General features: G+C 41.8%; 1 protein-coding gene across 2 annotated transcripts in view; it reads left to right on the top strand.

The window, feature by feature from the left end:
• The window catches only part of rnpepl1 (arginyl aminopeptidase like 1), a 29,234-nt gene that overhangs the window by 2,393 nt on the left and 9,064 nt on the right, over positions 1–17,777 (top strand). For both annotated transcript variants that reach the window (XR_005472223.1, XM_038961670.1), the window contains exons 2-10: positions 3,923–4,063; positions 10,902–11,053; positions 12,837–12,953; positions 13,713–13,948; positions 14,356–14,469; positions 14,612–14,724; positions 14,866–14,974; positions 15,135–15,359; positions 15,628–15,770. Coding sequence is in view for 1 of the 2 variants with exons in the window: in XM_038961670.1 (XP_038817598.1) it covers positions 3,923–4,063; positions 10,902–11,053; positions 12,837–12,953; positions 13,713–13,948; positions 14,356–14,469; positions 14,612–14,724; positions 14,866–14,974; positions 15,135–15,359; positions 15,628–15,770 (1,350 nt within the window). In the remaining variant the exon portion in view is untranslated. The remainder of the gene's footprint in view (positions 1–3,922; positions 4,064–10,901; positions 11,054–12,836; positions 12,954–13,712; positions 13,949–14,355; positions 14,470–14,611; positions 14,725–14,865; positions 14,975–15,134; positions 15,360–15,627; positions 15,771–17,777) is intronic.

Genomic DNA, 17,777 nt, shown 5'->3' with positions numbered 1-17,777 from the left:
GGTAGCCGAAGAGTAGAGCATTGCAGTAGTCTAATCTAGAAGTGAAAAAAGCATGGATTAGCTTTTCTGCATCATTTTTGGACAAAAAGTTTAGGATTTTTGCAATGTTACGAAATTTGAAAAAAGCTGTCCATGAAATATTGATATGTTCGTCAATAGAGAGATCATTGTCCAGAGTAACACCGAGGGCCTTCACCGTTTTTTTGAGATGACTGTACAACCATCAAAGTAGCCGGAAAGTAGAGCATTGCAGTAGTCTAACATAGAAGTGACAAAAGCATGGATAAATTTTTCAGCATAATTTTTGGACAAAAAGTTAGATTTTTGCAGTGTTACATAGATGGGAAAAAAATCTGTACTTGAAACAGTCTTGATATGTTCGTCAAAAGAGAGATCAGGGTCCAGAGTAACGCCGAGGCCCTTCAGTTTTATTTGAGACGACTGTACAACCATCATGATTAATTGTCAGATTCAACAGAAGATCTCTTTGTTTTTTGGGACCTAGAACTAGCATCTCTGTTTTGTCCGAGTTTACTTTTAAACTCGGACAAAACAGAGATACTAGTTCCAGGTCCCACGAAACAAAGAGATCTGCTGTTGGATCTGACAATTAATCTTGATTAGGGATGCACCGATATGACATTTTTGGCCGATACCGATATATCCAATGTTTTCCTTGACAAAAAAATCTGATACCGATGACCGATGTTTACAATTTTAGCAGCCTTTTAAGCATTCGAGTACAGTTAAATAGTTGAAACATACACACACACTGACCAAAAAGTTATTTTGTTGGCATTTACGTATGTCCCCATTACCAGTAAAACATAATCAAAACCTATTTATTTTACTTACTTGCTGTGCTGTTTCGTTGTTCATTTGTTCAGTCGGTTCATTCTCAACCAGGATTTCATCATACATATCAAGCAGTGAAGTTTCAGCTCTGTCTGTCTGTGGCCTCTCTTCCTCGGTACGCACTGTCACTGTGTCCGTTTCCGTCTTGTCCAGCTGTGTCTAACATTTCACTTAAACCCTGTTTCCTGTCTGCATCGAAGTAGCGGTCCTTGTACATAGCATCAAGCATGGTGGCGACACAGTAGAAGCTCAGAGAGAATGCCACCGAATTGCTTGTTCACAGCCTCTAGTAGAGTACTTTTCCAAGTTAGCTTCCGACATAGACAGTGGGGTTTTGTTGAGCAGGTGTTTCAATGCCATGACAGAGGGTATTACGTCTGATGTAGATGCAGTTGATGAGCTTATTTCTCGAGGCAGTTGTCAGCATGCACATGGGGCTGACATCACTGGTCCAAATGTCAGTCGTGAAGCTAATAGCAGTGATGCTAATAGCAGTGACGCCCATAGCAAATAGCTCACGGCTGTGCGTTTCAACAATACCGTGTAACTCCGGTAGGGCAACATCAGAAAAATAGCACCTACTTGGTAGTGTGTACCGGGGCTCGAGGTGCTCGACCAGTCGGCGAAACCCAACATCATTCACGTCAGAGAATGGTTGATTGTCAAGGGCAATGAATTCTATTACCTTGGCGTTAATGGATTTCAACTTTGAGGTGTCTCGCTGAAATGTTCTTACTCTTTCAAATGACTGCTCGACTTGTTTACTACTCGATCCACACAGCAGAAATTGTGGGCTAGGTTAGGAATGCTGTGTTGCATGTGTGGAGCTATATTTTTGGTGGTGTCATTACGTCATCTACCTACGTTATATAGGTATGCACGTCAGCTTTGACATCGGTTTTGCACATCGGAGTTAAACTAGACATTGGGCCCATGCCGATGTTGGCATTTTCAGCTAATTTCGGCCGATTCTGATATGCTTACCGATATATCGTGCATCCCTAATCTTGATGGTTGTACAGTCATCTCAAACAATGAATTATTGAATTCAATTGTTATGCAACATCGTGGGTAATTGCTGGGGATCGTCTTTCAGTAAAAAAAGTGAATGTCTGCTTGTGGTACATTCATTATTTTATATTACACCAATTTGCCCAATGTGGACAGTTACTACATTATACAAGCTCACATTTTTACCACATAAATTGTTGTGGAATTACACATAATGTTTTGCTTCTTTATAAAATATTATAGTCATCACAAGTATATTGAATTGATTGCTTAAAACAGATTCATACAGTTGAAGTCGGAAGTTTACATACATCTTAGCCAAATATATTTAAACTCAGTTTTTTCACAATTCCTGACATTTAATCCTAGTAAAAATTCCCTTTCTTAAATCAGATAGGATCACCACTTTATTTTAAGAATGTGAAATGTCTGAATAATAGTAGAGAGAATGATTTATTTGAGCTTTTATTTCTTTCATCACATTCCCAGTGGGTCAGAAGTTTACATCCACTCAATTAGTATTTGGTAGGATTGCTTTTAAAGTGTTTAACTTGGGTCAAACGTTTAAGGTAGCCTTCCACAAGCTTCCCACAATAAGTTGGTTGAATTATGGCCCATTCCTCCAGACAGAGCTGGTGTAACTGAGTCAGGTTTGTAGGCCTCCTTGCTCGCACACGCTTTTTCAGTTCTGCCCACAAATTTTATATGGGATTGTGGTCAGGGCTTTTTGATGGCCACTCCAATACCTTGACTTTGTTGTCCTTAAGCCATTTTGCCACAACTTTGGAAGTATGCATGGGGTCATTGTCCATTTGGAAGACCCAGTTGTGACCAAGCTTTAACTTCCTGACTGATGTCTTGATGTTGCTTCAATATACCCACATAATTTCCCTCCTCATGATGCCATCTATTTTGTGAAGTGCACCAGTCCCACCTGCAGCAAAGCATCCCCACAACATGATGCTGCCACCCCGTGCTTCACAGTTGGGATGGTGTTCTTCGGCTTGCAAGCCTCCCCCTTTTTCCTCCAAACATAACAATGGTCATTATGGCCAAACAGTTCTATTTTTGTTTCATCAGACCAGAGGACATTTCTCCAAAAAGTACGATCTTTTTCCCCATGTGCAGTTGCAAACCGTAGTCTGGCTTTTTTTTAAAGCGATTTTGGAGCAGTGGCTTCTTCCTTGCTGAGCGGCCTTTCAGGTTATGTCGATATAGGACTCGTTTTACTGTGGATATAAATCATTTTGTTCCTGTTTCCTCCAGCATCTTCACAAGGCACAAGGTCCTTTGCTGTTCTGGGATTGATTTGCACTTTTCGCACCAAAGTACGTTCATCTCTAGGAGACAGAACGCGTCTCCTTCCTGAGCGGTATGACGGCTGTGTGGTCCCATGGTGTTTATACTTGCGTACTATAATTTGTACAGATGAACGTGGTACCTTCAGGCATTTGGAAATTGCTCCCAAGGATGAACCAGACTTGTGGAGATTTAAAGGCACAGTCAACTTAGTGTATGTAAACTGACCCACTGGAATTGTGATACAGTGAATTATAAGTGAAATAATTTGTCTGTATAAAATTGTAGTAGATGTCCTAACCGACTTGGCAAAACTATAGTTTGTTAACAAGAAATTTGTGGAGAAATCTATCAAGGATTGTGAGATCTTGCATGCTTCTGCAATGTAGTCAGCCTAGAACCCTTAATTTACAAATTTCTTAATGTCGTCTGCAATGCCTCTTTAAAGGAACAGTTCACTCTAAAATCAAAGTCTGTCACGCATTTTCAGACATCAGAAGTGGTCTAATGTTGATACATGTCCATGTTGCACGGCATCTGTTGCATTGAGCTATATGCCAAATGAAATGGAAGCTTGTAGATAAGCTTGTAGTCTAATTTCCTGATTTAATTCAGTGTCTATATTTTCAGTATATAGCTAGAAATACACAAAGCTTGGAATTTGGACACATCTCAACGTTCGACCAAACATTGACTTTGAGAGTGTACTATCAAGTTTAACAAATTGATGTTTCTGATTGGTTCCTGGTCCCTCTAGATCTGGTGGCTGGACGCAGAGCTGACGTGTGGTCAGACTCGCCCGCTCGTCTTCACTCAGGGCCACTCTGTCTGCAACCGATCCTTCTTCCCCTGCTTCGACACCCCCGCTGTCAAGAGTACCTACACCGCTACTGTCAGAGTGAGTGTCAACTGTCACACCTCTATTGCCGGTTTCCAGAGAAACCTGACCCTATTGTCTTGATATTGACATAACATTTTAAACACACAGGTTTATGTTAATGTAATACACATCATCTGTCAAGAGCACCTACACCGCTACTGTCAGGGCAAGTCACCTCTCAAACCTGGGTTGTGTTGATGTAGATATTGTTTATTTAACCTTTATTTTTATCAGGAGCTGAAACCAAGGTCTCTTTTACAGATGAGCCCTGAATTACAGAAATGACTGAAAATACACACATCAAAATATAAATACAAAATGCAAGCAGAAAGAAAGAAAAAAACAGTCATAAAACACATTCATCATAAGGTCCTCAATTAGCTTTCTGAATTGCCCTAGAGGCACCAGAATATCACATTTAAAAACATTTTGAAGATTGTTCCACAAGTAAGGTGCATGAAAACGAAAAGCTGATTTACCTACCTCAGTAGGTACCAAAAGAATATCCAGAGTTGGCCATCCCTGAGACCAGGTGTGGTAACTCCTTATGTCTAAAGTTTAGTAATGACGCAAGGTACAGTGGGACTTTTTGTAAAAGGGCTTTATACATGAAAACATAGCAATGTATCTATCTACGTGACATCAAAGAGGGCCAACCAACTTTCTGGTAGAGAATGCAGTGATGAGTACTAAAATTGTCACCTGTAATAAAGCACAGTGCGCTACGATAAACTGCATCTCACGGCTTTAATGAAGTGGCAGCTGCGTTCATATAGATGACGTCGCCATAGTCTAGGACCGATAGAAACGTCGACTGAATAATCTGCTTTCTATTATTTAGCGAGAGGCAGGACCTATTTCTATAGAAGAAGCACATTATTATTCTCAGCTTCTTAACTAACTCATCAGTGTGCATTTTAAAAGACAGCTTTTCATCGATCCAGATGCCCAGATATCTGTAAGCACGGACATGATCAATATGGACACCATCCAAAGTACATATGTTTCAATCATCAGAATTATTTGTATGCACTGTAGAGAATAACATATACTTAGTTTTACCTGTATTCAGTACTAATTTCCGGTCAGTTCTGTAATACAATTAAGGCAGACTATAGTTCAGATAGAGCCTGGTAAACCGTGGGAGCAATAGCATACACAACACTATTATCGGCATCAAATCAAAATGTATTTGTCACATACACGTGTTTAGCAGATGTTATTGCGGGTGAAGCAAAGTCCTTGTGTTTCTAGCTCCAACAGTGCAGTAATATCTAACAAGTAATATCTAACTATTTCACAACAATGCACACAAAGCTAAAGTAAAGGAATGAAATCGGCCTACAAGTGCAGGTACATTGTTTTTTACAGACAAGTTGATATTGTTAATGTAAATAGTAAAAAGTACAGGACCCAGAATTGACCCCTGTGGGACACCTTTTTTTAATATCCAGGAAACCTGATTTAACACCATAAGTAGATATATATTGAGTTCTATCTGTCAAGTCATTTTTAAACCAGTTACATGCAGTCTGTTCTAGGCCATTTAAGGAAAGCCTCTGAATTAGCGGTGAGGGATCAACAGTATCGAGGGCAGCACAGTTGAAACTAAAACCACATTTAAAACTAGGGAGGCAACAGAGATAGTGCTACGATCTGGTCTAAAACCCAACTGATGTACATTTACAATACATTTCAAAGATAAGAAAGATCTTAGCTGAGAATTAATCAAAGATTCTAATATTTTAGCTGGGCAAGAAAGTTTAGAAATAGGCCGATAATTATTAGGTCACAGGGGTCAGCACCTTTTTGTGAAGGGGGAGGACATAGGCCGCCTTCCAAACCTTGCGGATAGTACCAGATATAATCGTCAGGTAAAAAACATTGGTTAATGATTCATCAATTGGGGGGCAGAGAGTTGCAGCAAAAATGGATCAAGCATATCAGCTTCAGTGGATTTTTTTTTTTTTACATCAATCTTAAGCAAGGCATCTAGCACATCACAGATAGTAAATTGTTGAAATGAAAACAAAGATTTACTAGAAGTTGACAGGTTAACCGTTGAACCATCTAGTAGAGGCTGGCAGAGGGTAGAGCAGTCGATTGACTGACCTAGAGTGAACTACACCACCGTTTCTCTCAAATAGAAAGCCTGCAGAGATAAGTTATGCTTTTAAAATCATCATTTTATCTATTTCTTCTCAGTTATGATGCCAGAGTCAGACAGAACTTGCTTAGGCAGGTAAGAAGAGGAATTTGTACTCTTCAGTGCATTTACTGTTTTCCAAAATTTAGAAGGATCACCTGCAGAGTCAGAGAGTGAGCTTAAAAATAAGCTTGATTTAGCATTGTTAATTGAGATGGTACATATTTTTCTAAATTGTCTGAAAGATTGCCAGTTCACTACAGTCAGTTTTCTTTGCTTTGGCCCAGGCCTGATTTCTCCTCTGAATGAGCACAGATAATTCCAAACAAAACCAAAGGTTCAATCTATCTTTGACTCTGAATTGTTTAAAAGGGGCATGTTTATCTTCCAGAGGAATAAATATGGAGGATACATTTTCTAGACCCAACTCCCAAGGTCAGGAATACAGTAGACAGTAGCTAAATCAGAGATCAGAGTAGAACATGTAGAATCTTTTTAAAATGTGTCTTCTTAATTAAATGAGGATTAGTATGTTGCTGTTTCGTATCTAATACCATACTATGGGACAATGATCACTGAGATTATATGAAAATACTCCACTAGACAAATATTTATGGGGGTTATTAGTAGGAATTAAATCAATCAATGAAGAAGTTTTTTTCTGTCACATTTAACCATGTGGGTTTTGAGATCAATTGAGTCAGATAAAAATCTATGCATATACCCTTAAATTGATCTGGGCCCGGGGATAGTAAATCCCGATTCAAATCCCCTAAAAAACCTGGGGGACAGAAAAGGGGTTAAACACTCAGATATAGCATCCTCCATGGCAGCAGTGGCGGCGGTAAATCCCAGCAACAAATACATGTGTATTCAAGTTTATGGACACGTCTACAACCAGAATCTCAAATTTATTGGGTAACGTAACATAGTTAAGAACATACCATAAGCTCACTCCACAGCTAGCTTCAAATGTCCCCGATGGAGCTATCGAATTTGATAGCTCAAAGTTGTCACGGAGGGCGGTAACGTGTGTTTGCAAGCAGAGGATCACTGGTTCGAGGAAGCTATGCTGTTAGCAGCACACTGACGTCCATTTCTCTAACAGATGTGAGAAAGCTAGGGTGTTGTTTGCTAGCCCACGGTATCATGACGTCATTGTCCCTGAGACCTGAACTACGACAAAGGGTTGGTCATACCGGGAATTAACCAAGGCGTTACGTACAATAGGCATAAAAGTGGGAAAAAATAAAACAAAAAAGTATTTGTTTGTTCAACTAATACCTTGTGTCATTTAAATGTGTTCTCTTGTTTTGTGCCTATGGAAGAAACAGTGGTGTAGTGCAGTGGCGTGTCCAGAACATTTTGAATGGGGTGGCCAAAGTGGGGCACTGACTCAGTTTAGAGGGGCCATAAAATGTTGAACCTTAATCGATGCATGATGGATTTTTTTGCAATATAATTATAATGTTTCAACCCATTAAATGCTTCAGTTTAGGTTTGGTACATTCCCCTGTTCAAATACATTATAAATCAATTCTAAATCAAGTCTTCTTATAGTGTTTGCATTCAAGGTCAGGACTCAATATAAGGGTATTATTAGCACACAGCAGTAAATTCACTTGAGAGTGCTATTCAAAGTGATAATTATTCTTTTAATGGGACCTCTTATGTGTGCTCACAATTTTTATGGGCTTTATACTAAAAACCTGAAATTTAACTGTAAAAATGTATTACCTTTTTAATTAGATATGAAGACAACCAGTCATGATGCCTTCATCTGATTGTCAAACAAATCACTTCAAAAAGTAGGTTAAGTAGATTACCTCCTCATGTTCATCTACTCCAAAATAAGTCCAGCATTCGAACAGTGCACTGTGCACCTGACATTTGAATGGAAAGGGACATCTACAGTTGAAGTCGGAAGTTTACATACACCTTAGCCAAATACATTTAAACTCAATTCCTGACATTTAATCCGAGTAAAAATTCCCTTTCTTAGGTCAGATAGGATCACCACTTCATTTTAAGAATGTGAAATGTCTGAATAATAGTAGAGAGAATGATTTATTTGAGCTTTTATTTCTTTCATCACATTCCCAGTGGGTCAGAAGTTTACATCCACTCAATTAGTATTTGGTAGGATTGCCTTTAAATTGTTTAACTTGGGTCAAACGTTTAGGGTAGCCTTCCACAAGATTCCCACAATAAGTTGGGTGAATTTTGGCCCATTCCTCCTGACAGAGCTGGTGTAACTGAGGCAAGTTTGTAGGCCTCCTTGCTCGCACACGCTTTTTCAGTTCTGCCCACAAATTTTATATGGGATTGTGGTCAGGGTTTTGTGATGGCCACTCCGATACCTTGACTTTGTTGTCCTTAAGCCATTTTGCTACAAATTTGGAAGTATGCTTGGGGTCATTGTCCATTTGGAAGACCCATTTGCGACCAAGCCTTTAACTTCCTGATTGATGTCTTGAGATGTTGCTTCAATATATCCACATAATTTCCCTCCTCATGATGCCATCTATGCAGCAAAGCACCCCCACAACATGATACTACCACCCCCGTGCTTCACGGTTGGGATGGTGTTCTTCGGCTTGCAAGCTTCCCCCTTTTTCCTCCAAACATAACAATGGTCATTATGGCCAAACAGTTTTATTTTTGTTTCATCAGACCAGAGGACATTTCTCCAAAAAGCACGATCTTTATCCCCATGTGCAGTTGCAAACCGTAGTCTGGCTTTTTTGTGGCGGTTTTGGAGCAGTGGCTTCTTCCTTACTGAGCGGCCTTTCAGGTTATGTCGATATAGGACTCGTTTTACTGTGGATATAGATACTTTTGTACCTGTTTCCTCCAGCATCTTCACAAGGTCCTTTGCTGTTGTTCTGGGATTGATTTGCACTTTTCGCCCCAAAGTACGTTCATCTCTAGGAGACAGAACGCGTCTCCTTCCTGAGCGGTATGATGGCTGTGTGGTCCCATGGTGTTTATACTTGCATACTATTGTTTGTACAGATGAACGTGGTACCTGGCATTTGGAAATTGGATGAATCAGATTTGTGGAGGTCTACAAGTTTTTTTCTGAGGTCTCGGCTGATTTCTTTTGATTTTCCCATGATGTCAAACAAAGAGGCACTGAGTTTGAAGGTAGGCCTCGAAATACATCCACAGGTACACCTCCAATTGACTCAAATTATGTCAATTAGCCTATCAGAAGCTTCTACAGCCATGACATCATTTTCTGGATTTTTTCCAAGCTGTTTAAAGGCACAGTCAACTTAGTGTATGTAAACTTCTGACCCACTGGAATTGCCATACAGTGAATTATAAGTGAAATAATCTGTCTGCAAACAATTGTTGGAAAAATGACTTGCGTCATGCACAAAGTAGATGTCCTAACCGACTTGCCAAAACTATAGTTTGTTAAAAAGAAATTCGTGGAGTGGTTGAAAAACGAGTTTTAATGACTTCAACCTAAGTGTATGTAAACTTCCGACTTCAACTGTATTACAAATACCATGATGATATTCAGCCTACAAAGTGGTGTGTATTAATGAATGCCAAGGGAAGCCAGGTTTCTCCAAAACTTAAGAATAAAAATACAAGTATAAAAAAATTCTTATTTGTGTCTCTCTGTGTTTCATAATTTTCCTTGAATTCGCAAGAGGCTGAATCTATTTCACCAGAGAAAGCTTCGAGCGAGGCAAACGGCACCCTTCTGTCTTAGTATGTGTAGCCCATGCATCTGACGACATCAGATACATGGGCTACACATACTAAGACGGAGGGGCACTGTTTCACTCGCTCTGGTGAGATTGAGTCTTGCTGTCGGTGTGCATCTTGGTCAAAATGATCAATATATTCAGAGGCGACCTATCAGATCTAAGAATTTGTTGGTGGGACACTGGGGTGGTCAATCACCTTTTTTTACCACTACATCACTGGGAAGAAAACCCTGGCTCGGTGATATCAGCTTTGCATTGCTCTATTGATCTGTCTCTGTCTCGTCTGCCTGTCTCTCTCTACGTTTTTCAGTCTCATTCACCCCACTGTTTTTGATTGAATTATATTAAAACGCCAAGTGAGATTTACATTTTTTTTTTCTTGATTGAACTTTTACTTATTATTAAAATAATTGTATTTGTGGTGTTTCAAACTGTAGTGTTGATTCTGTAATTTGTAGTTTATTACATTTTTGCTGATAATTTTATATTTGTTGTATTGTTGTTCTCAGGGCGCCATTGTAAATGAGACACTGGTCTCAATGGGTTTCCCTAAATAAGTAAAAGTTCAATCAAGAAAAAAAAATACTGTAAATCTCACTTGGCATTTTAATATAATTCTCAATGATAATCTCTTGTTATAATCTCCCTTCCACCCCGTTAATCTCACTTTGTTGTAATCTTAATCTGGTTTATTTGCTCTCACCCTCTGTCTTGGTTTCTCTCCATTTTAATCTGTTTTGTCTAAATAAAATGGCTTTCATAGAATTACACCACTGTTTCTTTAATCTCACTCTGCTTTTCACAATCTACATCTCACTTTCCCTTCTGTAGTCTCCTTAGCACCCCTTTTTCTGTGAAACGCCTGCTTTAACATAATCTCCCTTTGTCGAAATGAGTTTCATAATATGTTTCTGTGCGAGCGTGTATACGTACATGTCTGTGTGTTTATGTACATGTCTGTGAGCCTGTTTGTGTGTGTGTGCAGGTCCCGGAAGGTGTGACGGTGTTGATGAGTGCCTCCCGTAGTGCCTACTCCAAGCAGGACAGAGTGTTCCAGTTCTCCATGGAGTACCCCGTCCCAGCCTACCTGGTGGCACTGGTGGCAGGAGACCTGCAGCACGTCGACATCGGCCCCAGGTCAGTGGGAGTGACCTGACCTAGGTCCAGTACATGAATAATAAAGCAGCAGTATTTCCCATCCCTTCACTGATTTGAAAGGAAATGACTGGCATATATAGTGGACATTCCAAATAGCCAATGCCTCCACCAATCAATCCAAAGCTTTAAGATTTGTGCGAAGTAGTGAATGAGGAGTGGAGACTTCAGGAGAAAGATACTGTATTAGAGATATTACTGTGATGCAACCTTTGTCATGAATGTGTCAAACTCCAGACCTTGAGGCCTGCAGTTACTGTTGGTTGTCGTTCCTCCCTTACCTTTTAATTGATCAACTAAGTCATTGGTTAGCGAGGAAGTCCACACACCATTGTTTCCTAGGTCTAAATCGGACACCATTATAAAGGAAAGAACAACATCCAGCTGACACTGTGAAACTCCAGGACTTGAGTTTGACGCCCCTGTACTGGTGTTATGCTTCTGCATATTGTCATGTGACAATGTCCAGACCTTCACATATTTGCCGTAGTGCTCTAATCAGCAGCATCACATGAGATTTTCACATGCAAGGGGCCGATTCCACGCCAGCGTGGACGGGAAATATTTTTGGTATCTCAGATTGTTCTGGTAATTCTCACATAAAAACTTAATTGGGAGGAAGGATGTTCAATATGCTTTTTACATCTGTATCACAAACCATTTTTTTTAAATCACGATGTAAGTGGCATTTTAGACCTATACACGCCTCCTGTAAGACCCTATGATCTGTGAACCGTACATGATACAGACAACATCTTGGAGTCATTATACTGTAAGACCCTATGATCTGTGAACCGTACATGATACAGACAACATCTTGGAGTCATTATACTATAAGACCCTATGATCTGTGAACCGTACATGATACAGACAACATCTTGGAGTCATTATACTGTAAGACCCTATGATCTGTGAACCGTACATGATACAGACAACATCTTGGAGTCGTTATACTGTAAGACCCTATGATCTGTGAACTGTACATGATACAGACAACATCTTGGAGTCGTTATACTGTAAGACCCTATGATCTGTGAACTGTACATGATACAGACAACATCTTGGAGTCGTTATACTGTAAGACCCTATGATCTGTGAACCGTACATGATACAGACAACATCTTGGAGTCGTTATACTGTAAGACCCTATGATCTGTGAACTGTACACGATACAGACAACATCTTGGAGTCGTTATACTGTAAGACCCTATGATCTGTGAACCGTACATGATACAGACAACATCTTGGAGTCGTTATACTGTAAGACCCTATGATCTGTGAACCGTACATGATACAGACAACATCTTGGAGTCGTTATACTGTAAGACCCTATGATCTGTGAACCGTACATGATACAGACAACATCTTGGAGTCGTTATACTCCTTATAGTGTGCTCTAAAATATGGAGTATGTCTAGATCCTGAAATGTTTCACAAATGTATTCAACTTAAAAAAAAAAAATAGGAACATCTCAACTACCCGTTTTGATTTTGTTAATTTTTAGACATGTTGTTTATAACGGGTAAACTCTACAGGTACATCACATCTCCAGAGTGGGCTGGCGTGGAATCACCCAACTAGCATGTCATTTTTATTATCTATCTATAGGGGAAATGTTTCACCTCACTAGGAACCAAATGGAAGCAAACGGTCCGAAACTGGGAGGGACCTACCTGAACTTGTCCAATAAGAAATGTTTTTGTTGCAAAGTATTTTGCTATGGTTTGCGCTAATGAATACATCCCTGCTATCTCCCTCTGGCAGGAGCCGGGTGTGGGCAGAGCCGTGTATACTGACCTGTGCTGTGAGCAAGCTAGGGGGTAGCGTGGAGCGTTGGCTGAATGTGGCCGAGGACCTCTTCGGACCCTATGTGTGGGGAAGGTTAGAGCAATACATTTATTTTTGCCTCACACAAGAATCTCAACATCAAATATAGAACAATGCATGAGGGTACAGGTCAAGTTTATGTGACATACTTATGCATACACACACTTTAGATACTCTGTCACTTAGGCCTGGGTGAGTTGGAGTGTCTATATTTGTCCACGGCCTCTGTCGTATTTGGTTGATTTGGTTAGCTAGCCATACCAATTAATAATATAGAGTACAGACAGAACACACACAATCCCCAAAATACACTTAAGAGCCAAATTCACATGGCTAGACAGTCTTCAGATTTAAATTGTACAGTGTTCGCAGTTAAAGATACAAATTCTCCATATCTACAAGTTTACACGAATTGTTAACTTTACAGGGCTTTTAAGTCATGCTAGGGAGAGGGAAGATGGAACTGAAACCATACAAAACGTGCTATAAAAGAGAACAGACCAGAAAATTGGCCCACTCAGTCAATTGAGGAGGTACATTCCATGTCAACTCATACATTGAAAAAGTTCTGTTATGTCCTAATGAGAGTTGTACAATTCATGAATTGAATTTCAATGCACTTCCCGGTCTGTGTCCCAAATGGCACCGTATTCCCTATATAGTGCACTACTTTCACCCTATTCCTTGTATAGTGCACTTCGTTTGACATCAAAACTATTGCACCCTATAAGGAATAGTGTGTAATTTGGGAAGCAGCCCTGAATGGACCACATGACAACCCTCGTATCATTCCGCCACCCTGGTCACACACAGGTACGACATAGTGTTCCTGCCTCCGTCGTTCCCCATCGTGGCCATGGAGAACCCCTGCCTCACCTTCATCATCTCCTCCATCCTGGAGAGCCGGGAGTTCCTGCTGATCGACGTCATCCACGAGATTGCCCATGGCTGGTTCGGCAACGCGGTCACCAACGCCACCTGGGAAGAGATGTGGCTGAGCGAGGGACTGGCCACCTACGCACAGAGACGCATCACTACCGAGGCCTACGGTGTGTATACATACGCACGCTCACACACACATCTAGGCACAAAGGCATATATATATTTTTGTTTTTTACCTTTTAAGTTAAGAACAAATTCTTATTTACAATGATGGCCTACCAGGGAACAGTGGGTCAACTGCCTTGTTCAGGCGCAGAACGACCTATGTTTACCTTATCATCTCGGGGATTCGATCCAGCAACCTTTCGGTTACTGGCCCAACGCTCTAACCACTAGGCTACCTGCCGCACCACATGGTGCATATGGTGTGTATATACAGCATACACACCTAAGTACAGAGGTGTATCACCACACACACACATACATACATACATACATACATACATACATACATACATACATACATACATACATACATGCCAACAGCTAATCCCTCGTCCCTGTGTTTCCCAAGGTGAGGCCTTCACCTGTCTGGAGACGGTGTTCCGTCTAGACGCCCTGCACAGACAGATGCGTCTCCTAGGAGACAACAACCCTGTCAGCAAGCTGCAGGTCAAATTTGAGCCAGGTACGGGTGAAAGATGGATAAACGCACAAATAGTCTGTGTAATTGTGCTTCACAAATAATATGTAATTTTTTTTAATGAGGACGACTCTGTTTTCTTGTCTTTCATTCCTCTCTCCCTCGTCTGTTTCTTTTCTTTCCTTAGGTATTAATCCCAGTAGTCTGATGAACTTGTTCACTTATGAGAAAGGCTTTTGCTTCGTCTCGTACCTCTCTCAACTCTGTGGCAATGTCAAGCGCTTCGACAGCTTCCTGAGGGTAAGCGCATGGACACATAGATACACACACACACACACACACACACACACACACACACACACACACACACACACACACACACACAGACACACACACACACAGACACACCACATAATTTGAAAGTGTGTCATGTTCTCTCAGGCCTACATAGAGCAGTTTAAGTTCAGCAGTGTTGTGGCCCAGGACCTGCTCGATTTCTTCTTGGGCTTCTTCCCGGAGCTGAAGGAGAGCTGTGTGGCACAGAGAGAGGGTGAGTCTGTCACTCACATTACCAGTTCATGGGAAAAGGACATTTACGTCCACCCAACTTGTTCAAGTGCTGGATAGAATTGTCAGATTATTCTCTGTTTTTGTGTGAACCCACAGAACTGAGAAGGTATATACTTGTTCCTCTCTCTTCTCCCTCTCAGGGTTGGAGTTTGAGCGGTGGCTGAACGGTTGTGGCCCCCCTCTGTGCGAACCGGACCTCTCGGCCGGGGGGGTTCTGACCGGTCCCGTCCAGAGTCTGTGTGACCTGTGGGCCAGCGAACCCCCGGACCCTGAGGCCATCGCAAACTTTAACCTCTCCTCTTGGAGCACCTTCCAGACCGTTCTCTTCCTGGACAGACTGTTGGACCGCTCGCCCCTCTCACACGGTAGGTACCAGACCATGAGCCATATGTATCAAGCGTGTTACTGTAGGAGTGCTGATTTTAGGATATGCTTTTCCTTTCAGATAATAATAAGTAAGACATAGACAGGGGGGACCTGATCCTTGATTAGCACTCCTACGCTTTATTTATATGGGCCCTGGCTTCAAATACATGAATTTCTGCATTTTCTGGGACTATTCCATTGGTTCCAAGTAAAATGTTGCGTAAATCAAGCTACCCCAGGGAGTGATGGGATGTTTGTGTGTGTCAGAGGTTATGGGTCAGTTGTCACGCTGCTACTCGGCCCAGCTGGATGAGATGAACGCTGAGGTGCGGATCCGCTGGCTGCAGATTGTGGTGCGGAACAGCTTCTACCCGGACCTGCCCCGCATCCGCGGCTTCCTGCACAAACACGTGAGTGGTGACTGAACGACGGAGAGGGCCCGTCCCAAATAGCACCCTATTCCTAGTCGGTTCAATTATTTGAATTCCATTTCATTCTGTTTTTTTCTGTGAGCTCAATGTGCAGTTTCTCTAGAGAGAAATCTGAACAAATTCCAAACTGAGCAATGTAGTAGGGAGTTTTAGTTTCCAACAGGCCAATATTCTACATACACTACATGACCAAAAGTATATGGACACCTGCTCGTCGAACATCTCATTTCAAAATCATGGGCCTCCTTTGCTGCTATAACAGCCTCCACTCTTCTGGGAAGGTTTTCAACTAGATGTTAGAACATGGCTGCAGGGACTTGCTTCCAGTCAGCCACGAGCATTTAGTGAGGTCGGGCACTGATATTGTGCGATTAGTGCCTGGTTCGCAGTCGGCGTTCCAATTCACCCCAAAGGTGTTCAATGGAGTTGAGGTCAGGGCTCTCTGTAGGCCAGACAAGTTCTTCTACACCAATCTCGACAAACTGTTTCTGTATAGACCTCGCTTTGTGCACGGGGGCATTGTCATGCTGAAACAGGAAAGGGACTTCCCCAAACTGTTACCACAAAGTTGGAAGCAAATAATCTTCTATATCTCCTCCCCTGTCTGATATCTTAACTTTCTCTATGCCACAAAATCTAAAGGTGGAAATGTCATGCTTCAGGTCATTGAAATGTACAGCGACTGGATAATCCCTGACGTTTCTCCTGATTGAACTTTTATGTTCACTGATTCTCTGAGAGGACTTGAGGTTTTACCGACATAGCAGAGCCCACATGGGCATTTAATAATGTAAATAACATGGGTGGTGGAACACGTAATAATGTCATTTATTTGGAACCGTTTTCCTGTGTGTGGGTGGCAGAAATATTCACACTTCATCATATTGTTGCACTGTGCGCATCCTCTGCATTTATAGCTACCATTTGGTAGAGGGCGTAAAAAAACTTGGCTGATTTTCTTTTGTGGCTGGCAGTTGGCATGAACCAATTTATCGCGTAAATTGCGACCTCTCCTATACACAATAAGTGGTGGATATTTAAATTCAGCCGGCAAAACTGGGTCAGATGATAAAATATGCCAGTGTTTCTTGACCACACCTCCCACTTTTCGCGAATTCAAAGTATATGTAGTTGTGAACATTACTGAGTGTTCTTTAGCTTTAGCGGGTCTTTTTTGTAGCAGTTCATCTCGTGTTTTTTCCAATGGCAAATTATGAGCTTCATCCACACATTGTGACGAATAGCCTCTTCTTAGAAACCTAATGTGCATCTCCGCTGCTTTATCTAGATAATCCTCTGTGGAGTGGCATATACGGCGCAGTCTGAAAAACTGGCTTCTTGGAAGTCCTCTTTTTAATGGCTCAGGGTGGAAGCTGTCACCCTGTAATAGAGTATTTCTGTCCGTTTCTTTTCTATACAGAGTTGTAAACAGGGTTCCATTTGATTTCTCAATCCACATATCGAGATAATGAACGCGTTGCGTGTCACGTTCAATAGTGAATTTGAGATTAGGGTCAATGTCTGAGTAGTGCCATAAAATCTGACAGTTCTAGGGCCTCCCGGGTGGCGCAGTGGTCTAGGGCACTGCATCGCAGTGCTAACTGCGCCACCAGAGTCTCTGGGTTCGCGCCCAGGCTCTGTCGCAGCCGGCCGCGACCGGGAGGTCCGTGGGGCGACGCACAATTGGGCTAGCGTCGTCCGGGTTAGGGTGGGTTTGGCCGGTAGGGATATCCTTGTCTCATCGCGCTCCAGCGACTCCTGTGGCGGGCCGGGCGCAGTGCGCGCTAACCAAGGGGGCCAGGTGCACGGTGTTTCCTCCGACACATTGGTGCGGCTGGCTTCCGGGTTGGAGGCGCGCTGTGTTAAAGAAGCAGTGCGGCTTGGTTGGGTTGTGCTTCGGAGGACGCATGGCTTTCGACCTTCGTCTCTCCCGAGCCCGTACGGGAGTTGTAGCGATGAGACAAGATAGTAATTACTAGCGATTGG

Source organism: Salvelinus namaycush, chromosome 23 (genome assembly GCF_016432855.1).
Source record: "Salvelinus namaycush isolate Seneca chromosome 23, SaNama_1.0, whole genome shotgun sequence".
NCBI lineage: Eukaryota > Metazoa > Chordata > Actinopteri > Salmoniformes > Salmonidae > Salvelinus > Salvelinus namaycush.
The sequence above is the reverse complement of the archived record's forward strand: the minus strand, read 5'-3'. Positions and strand labels throughout refer to the sequence as shown.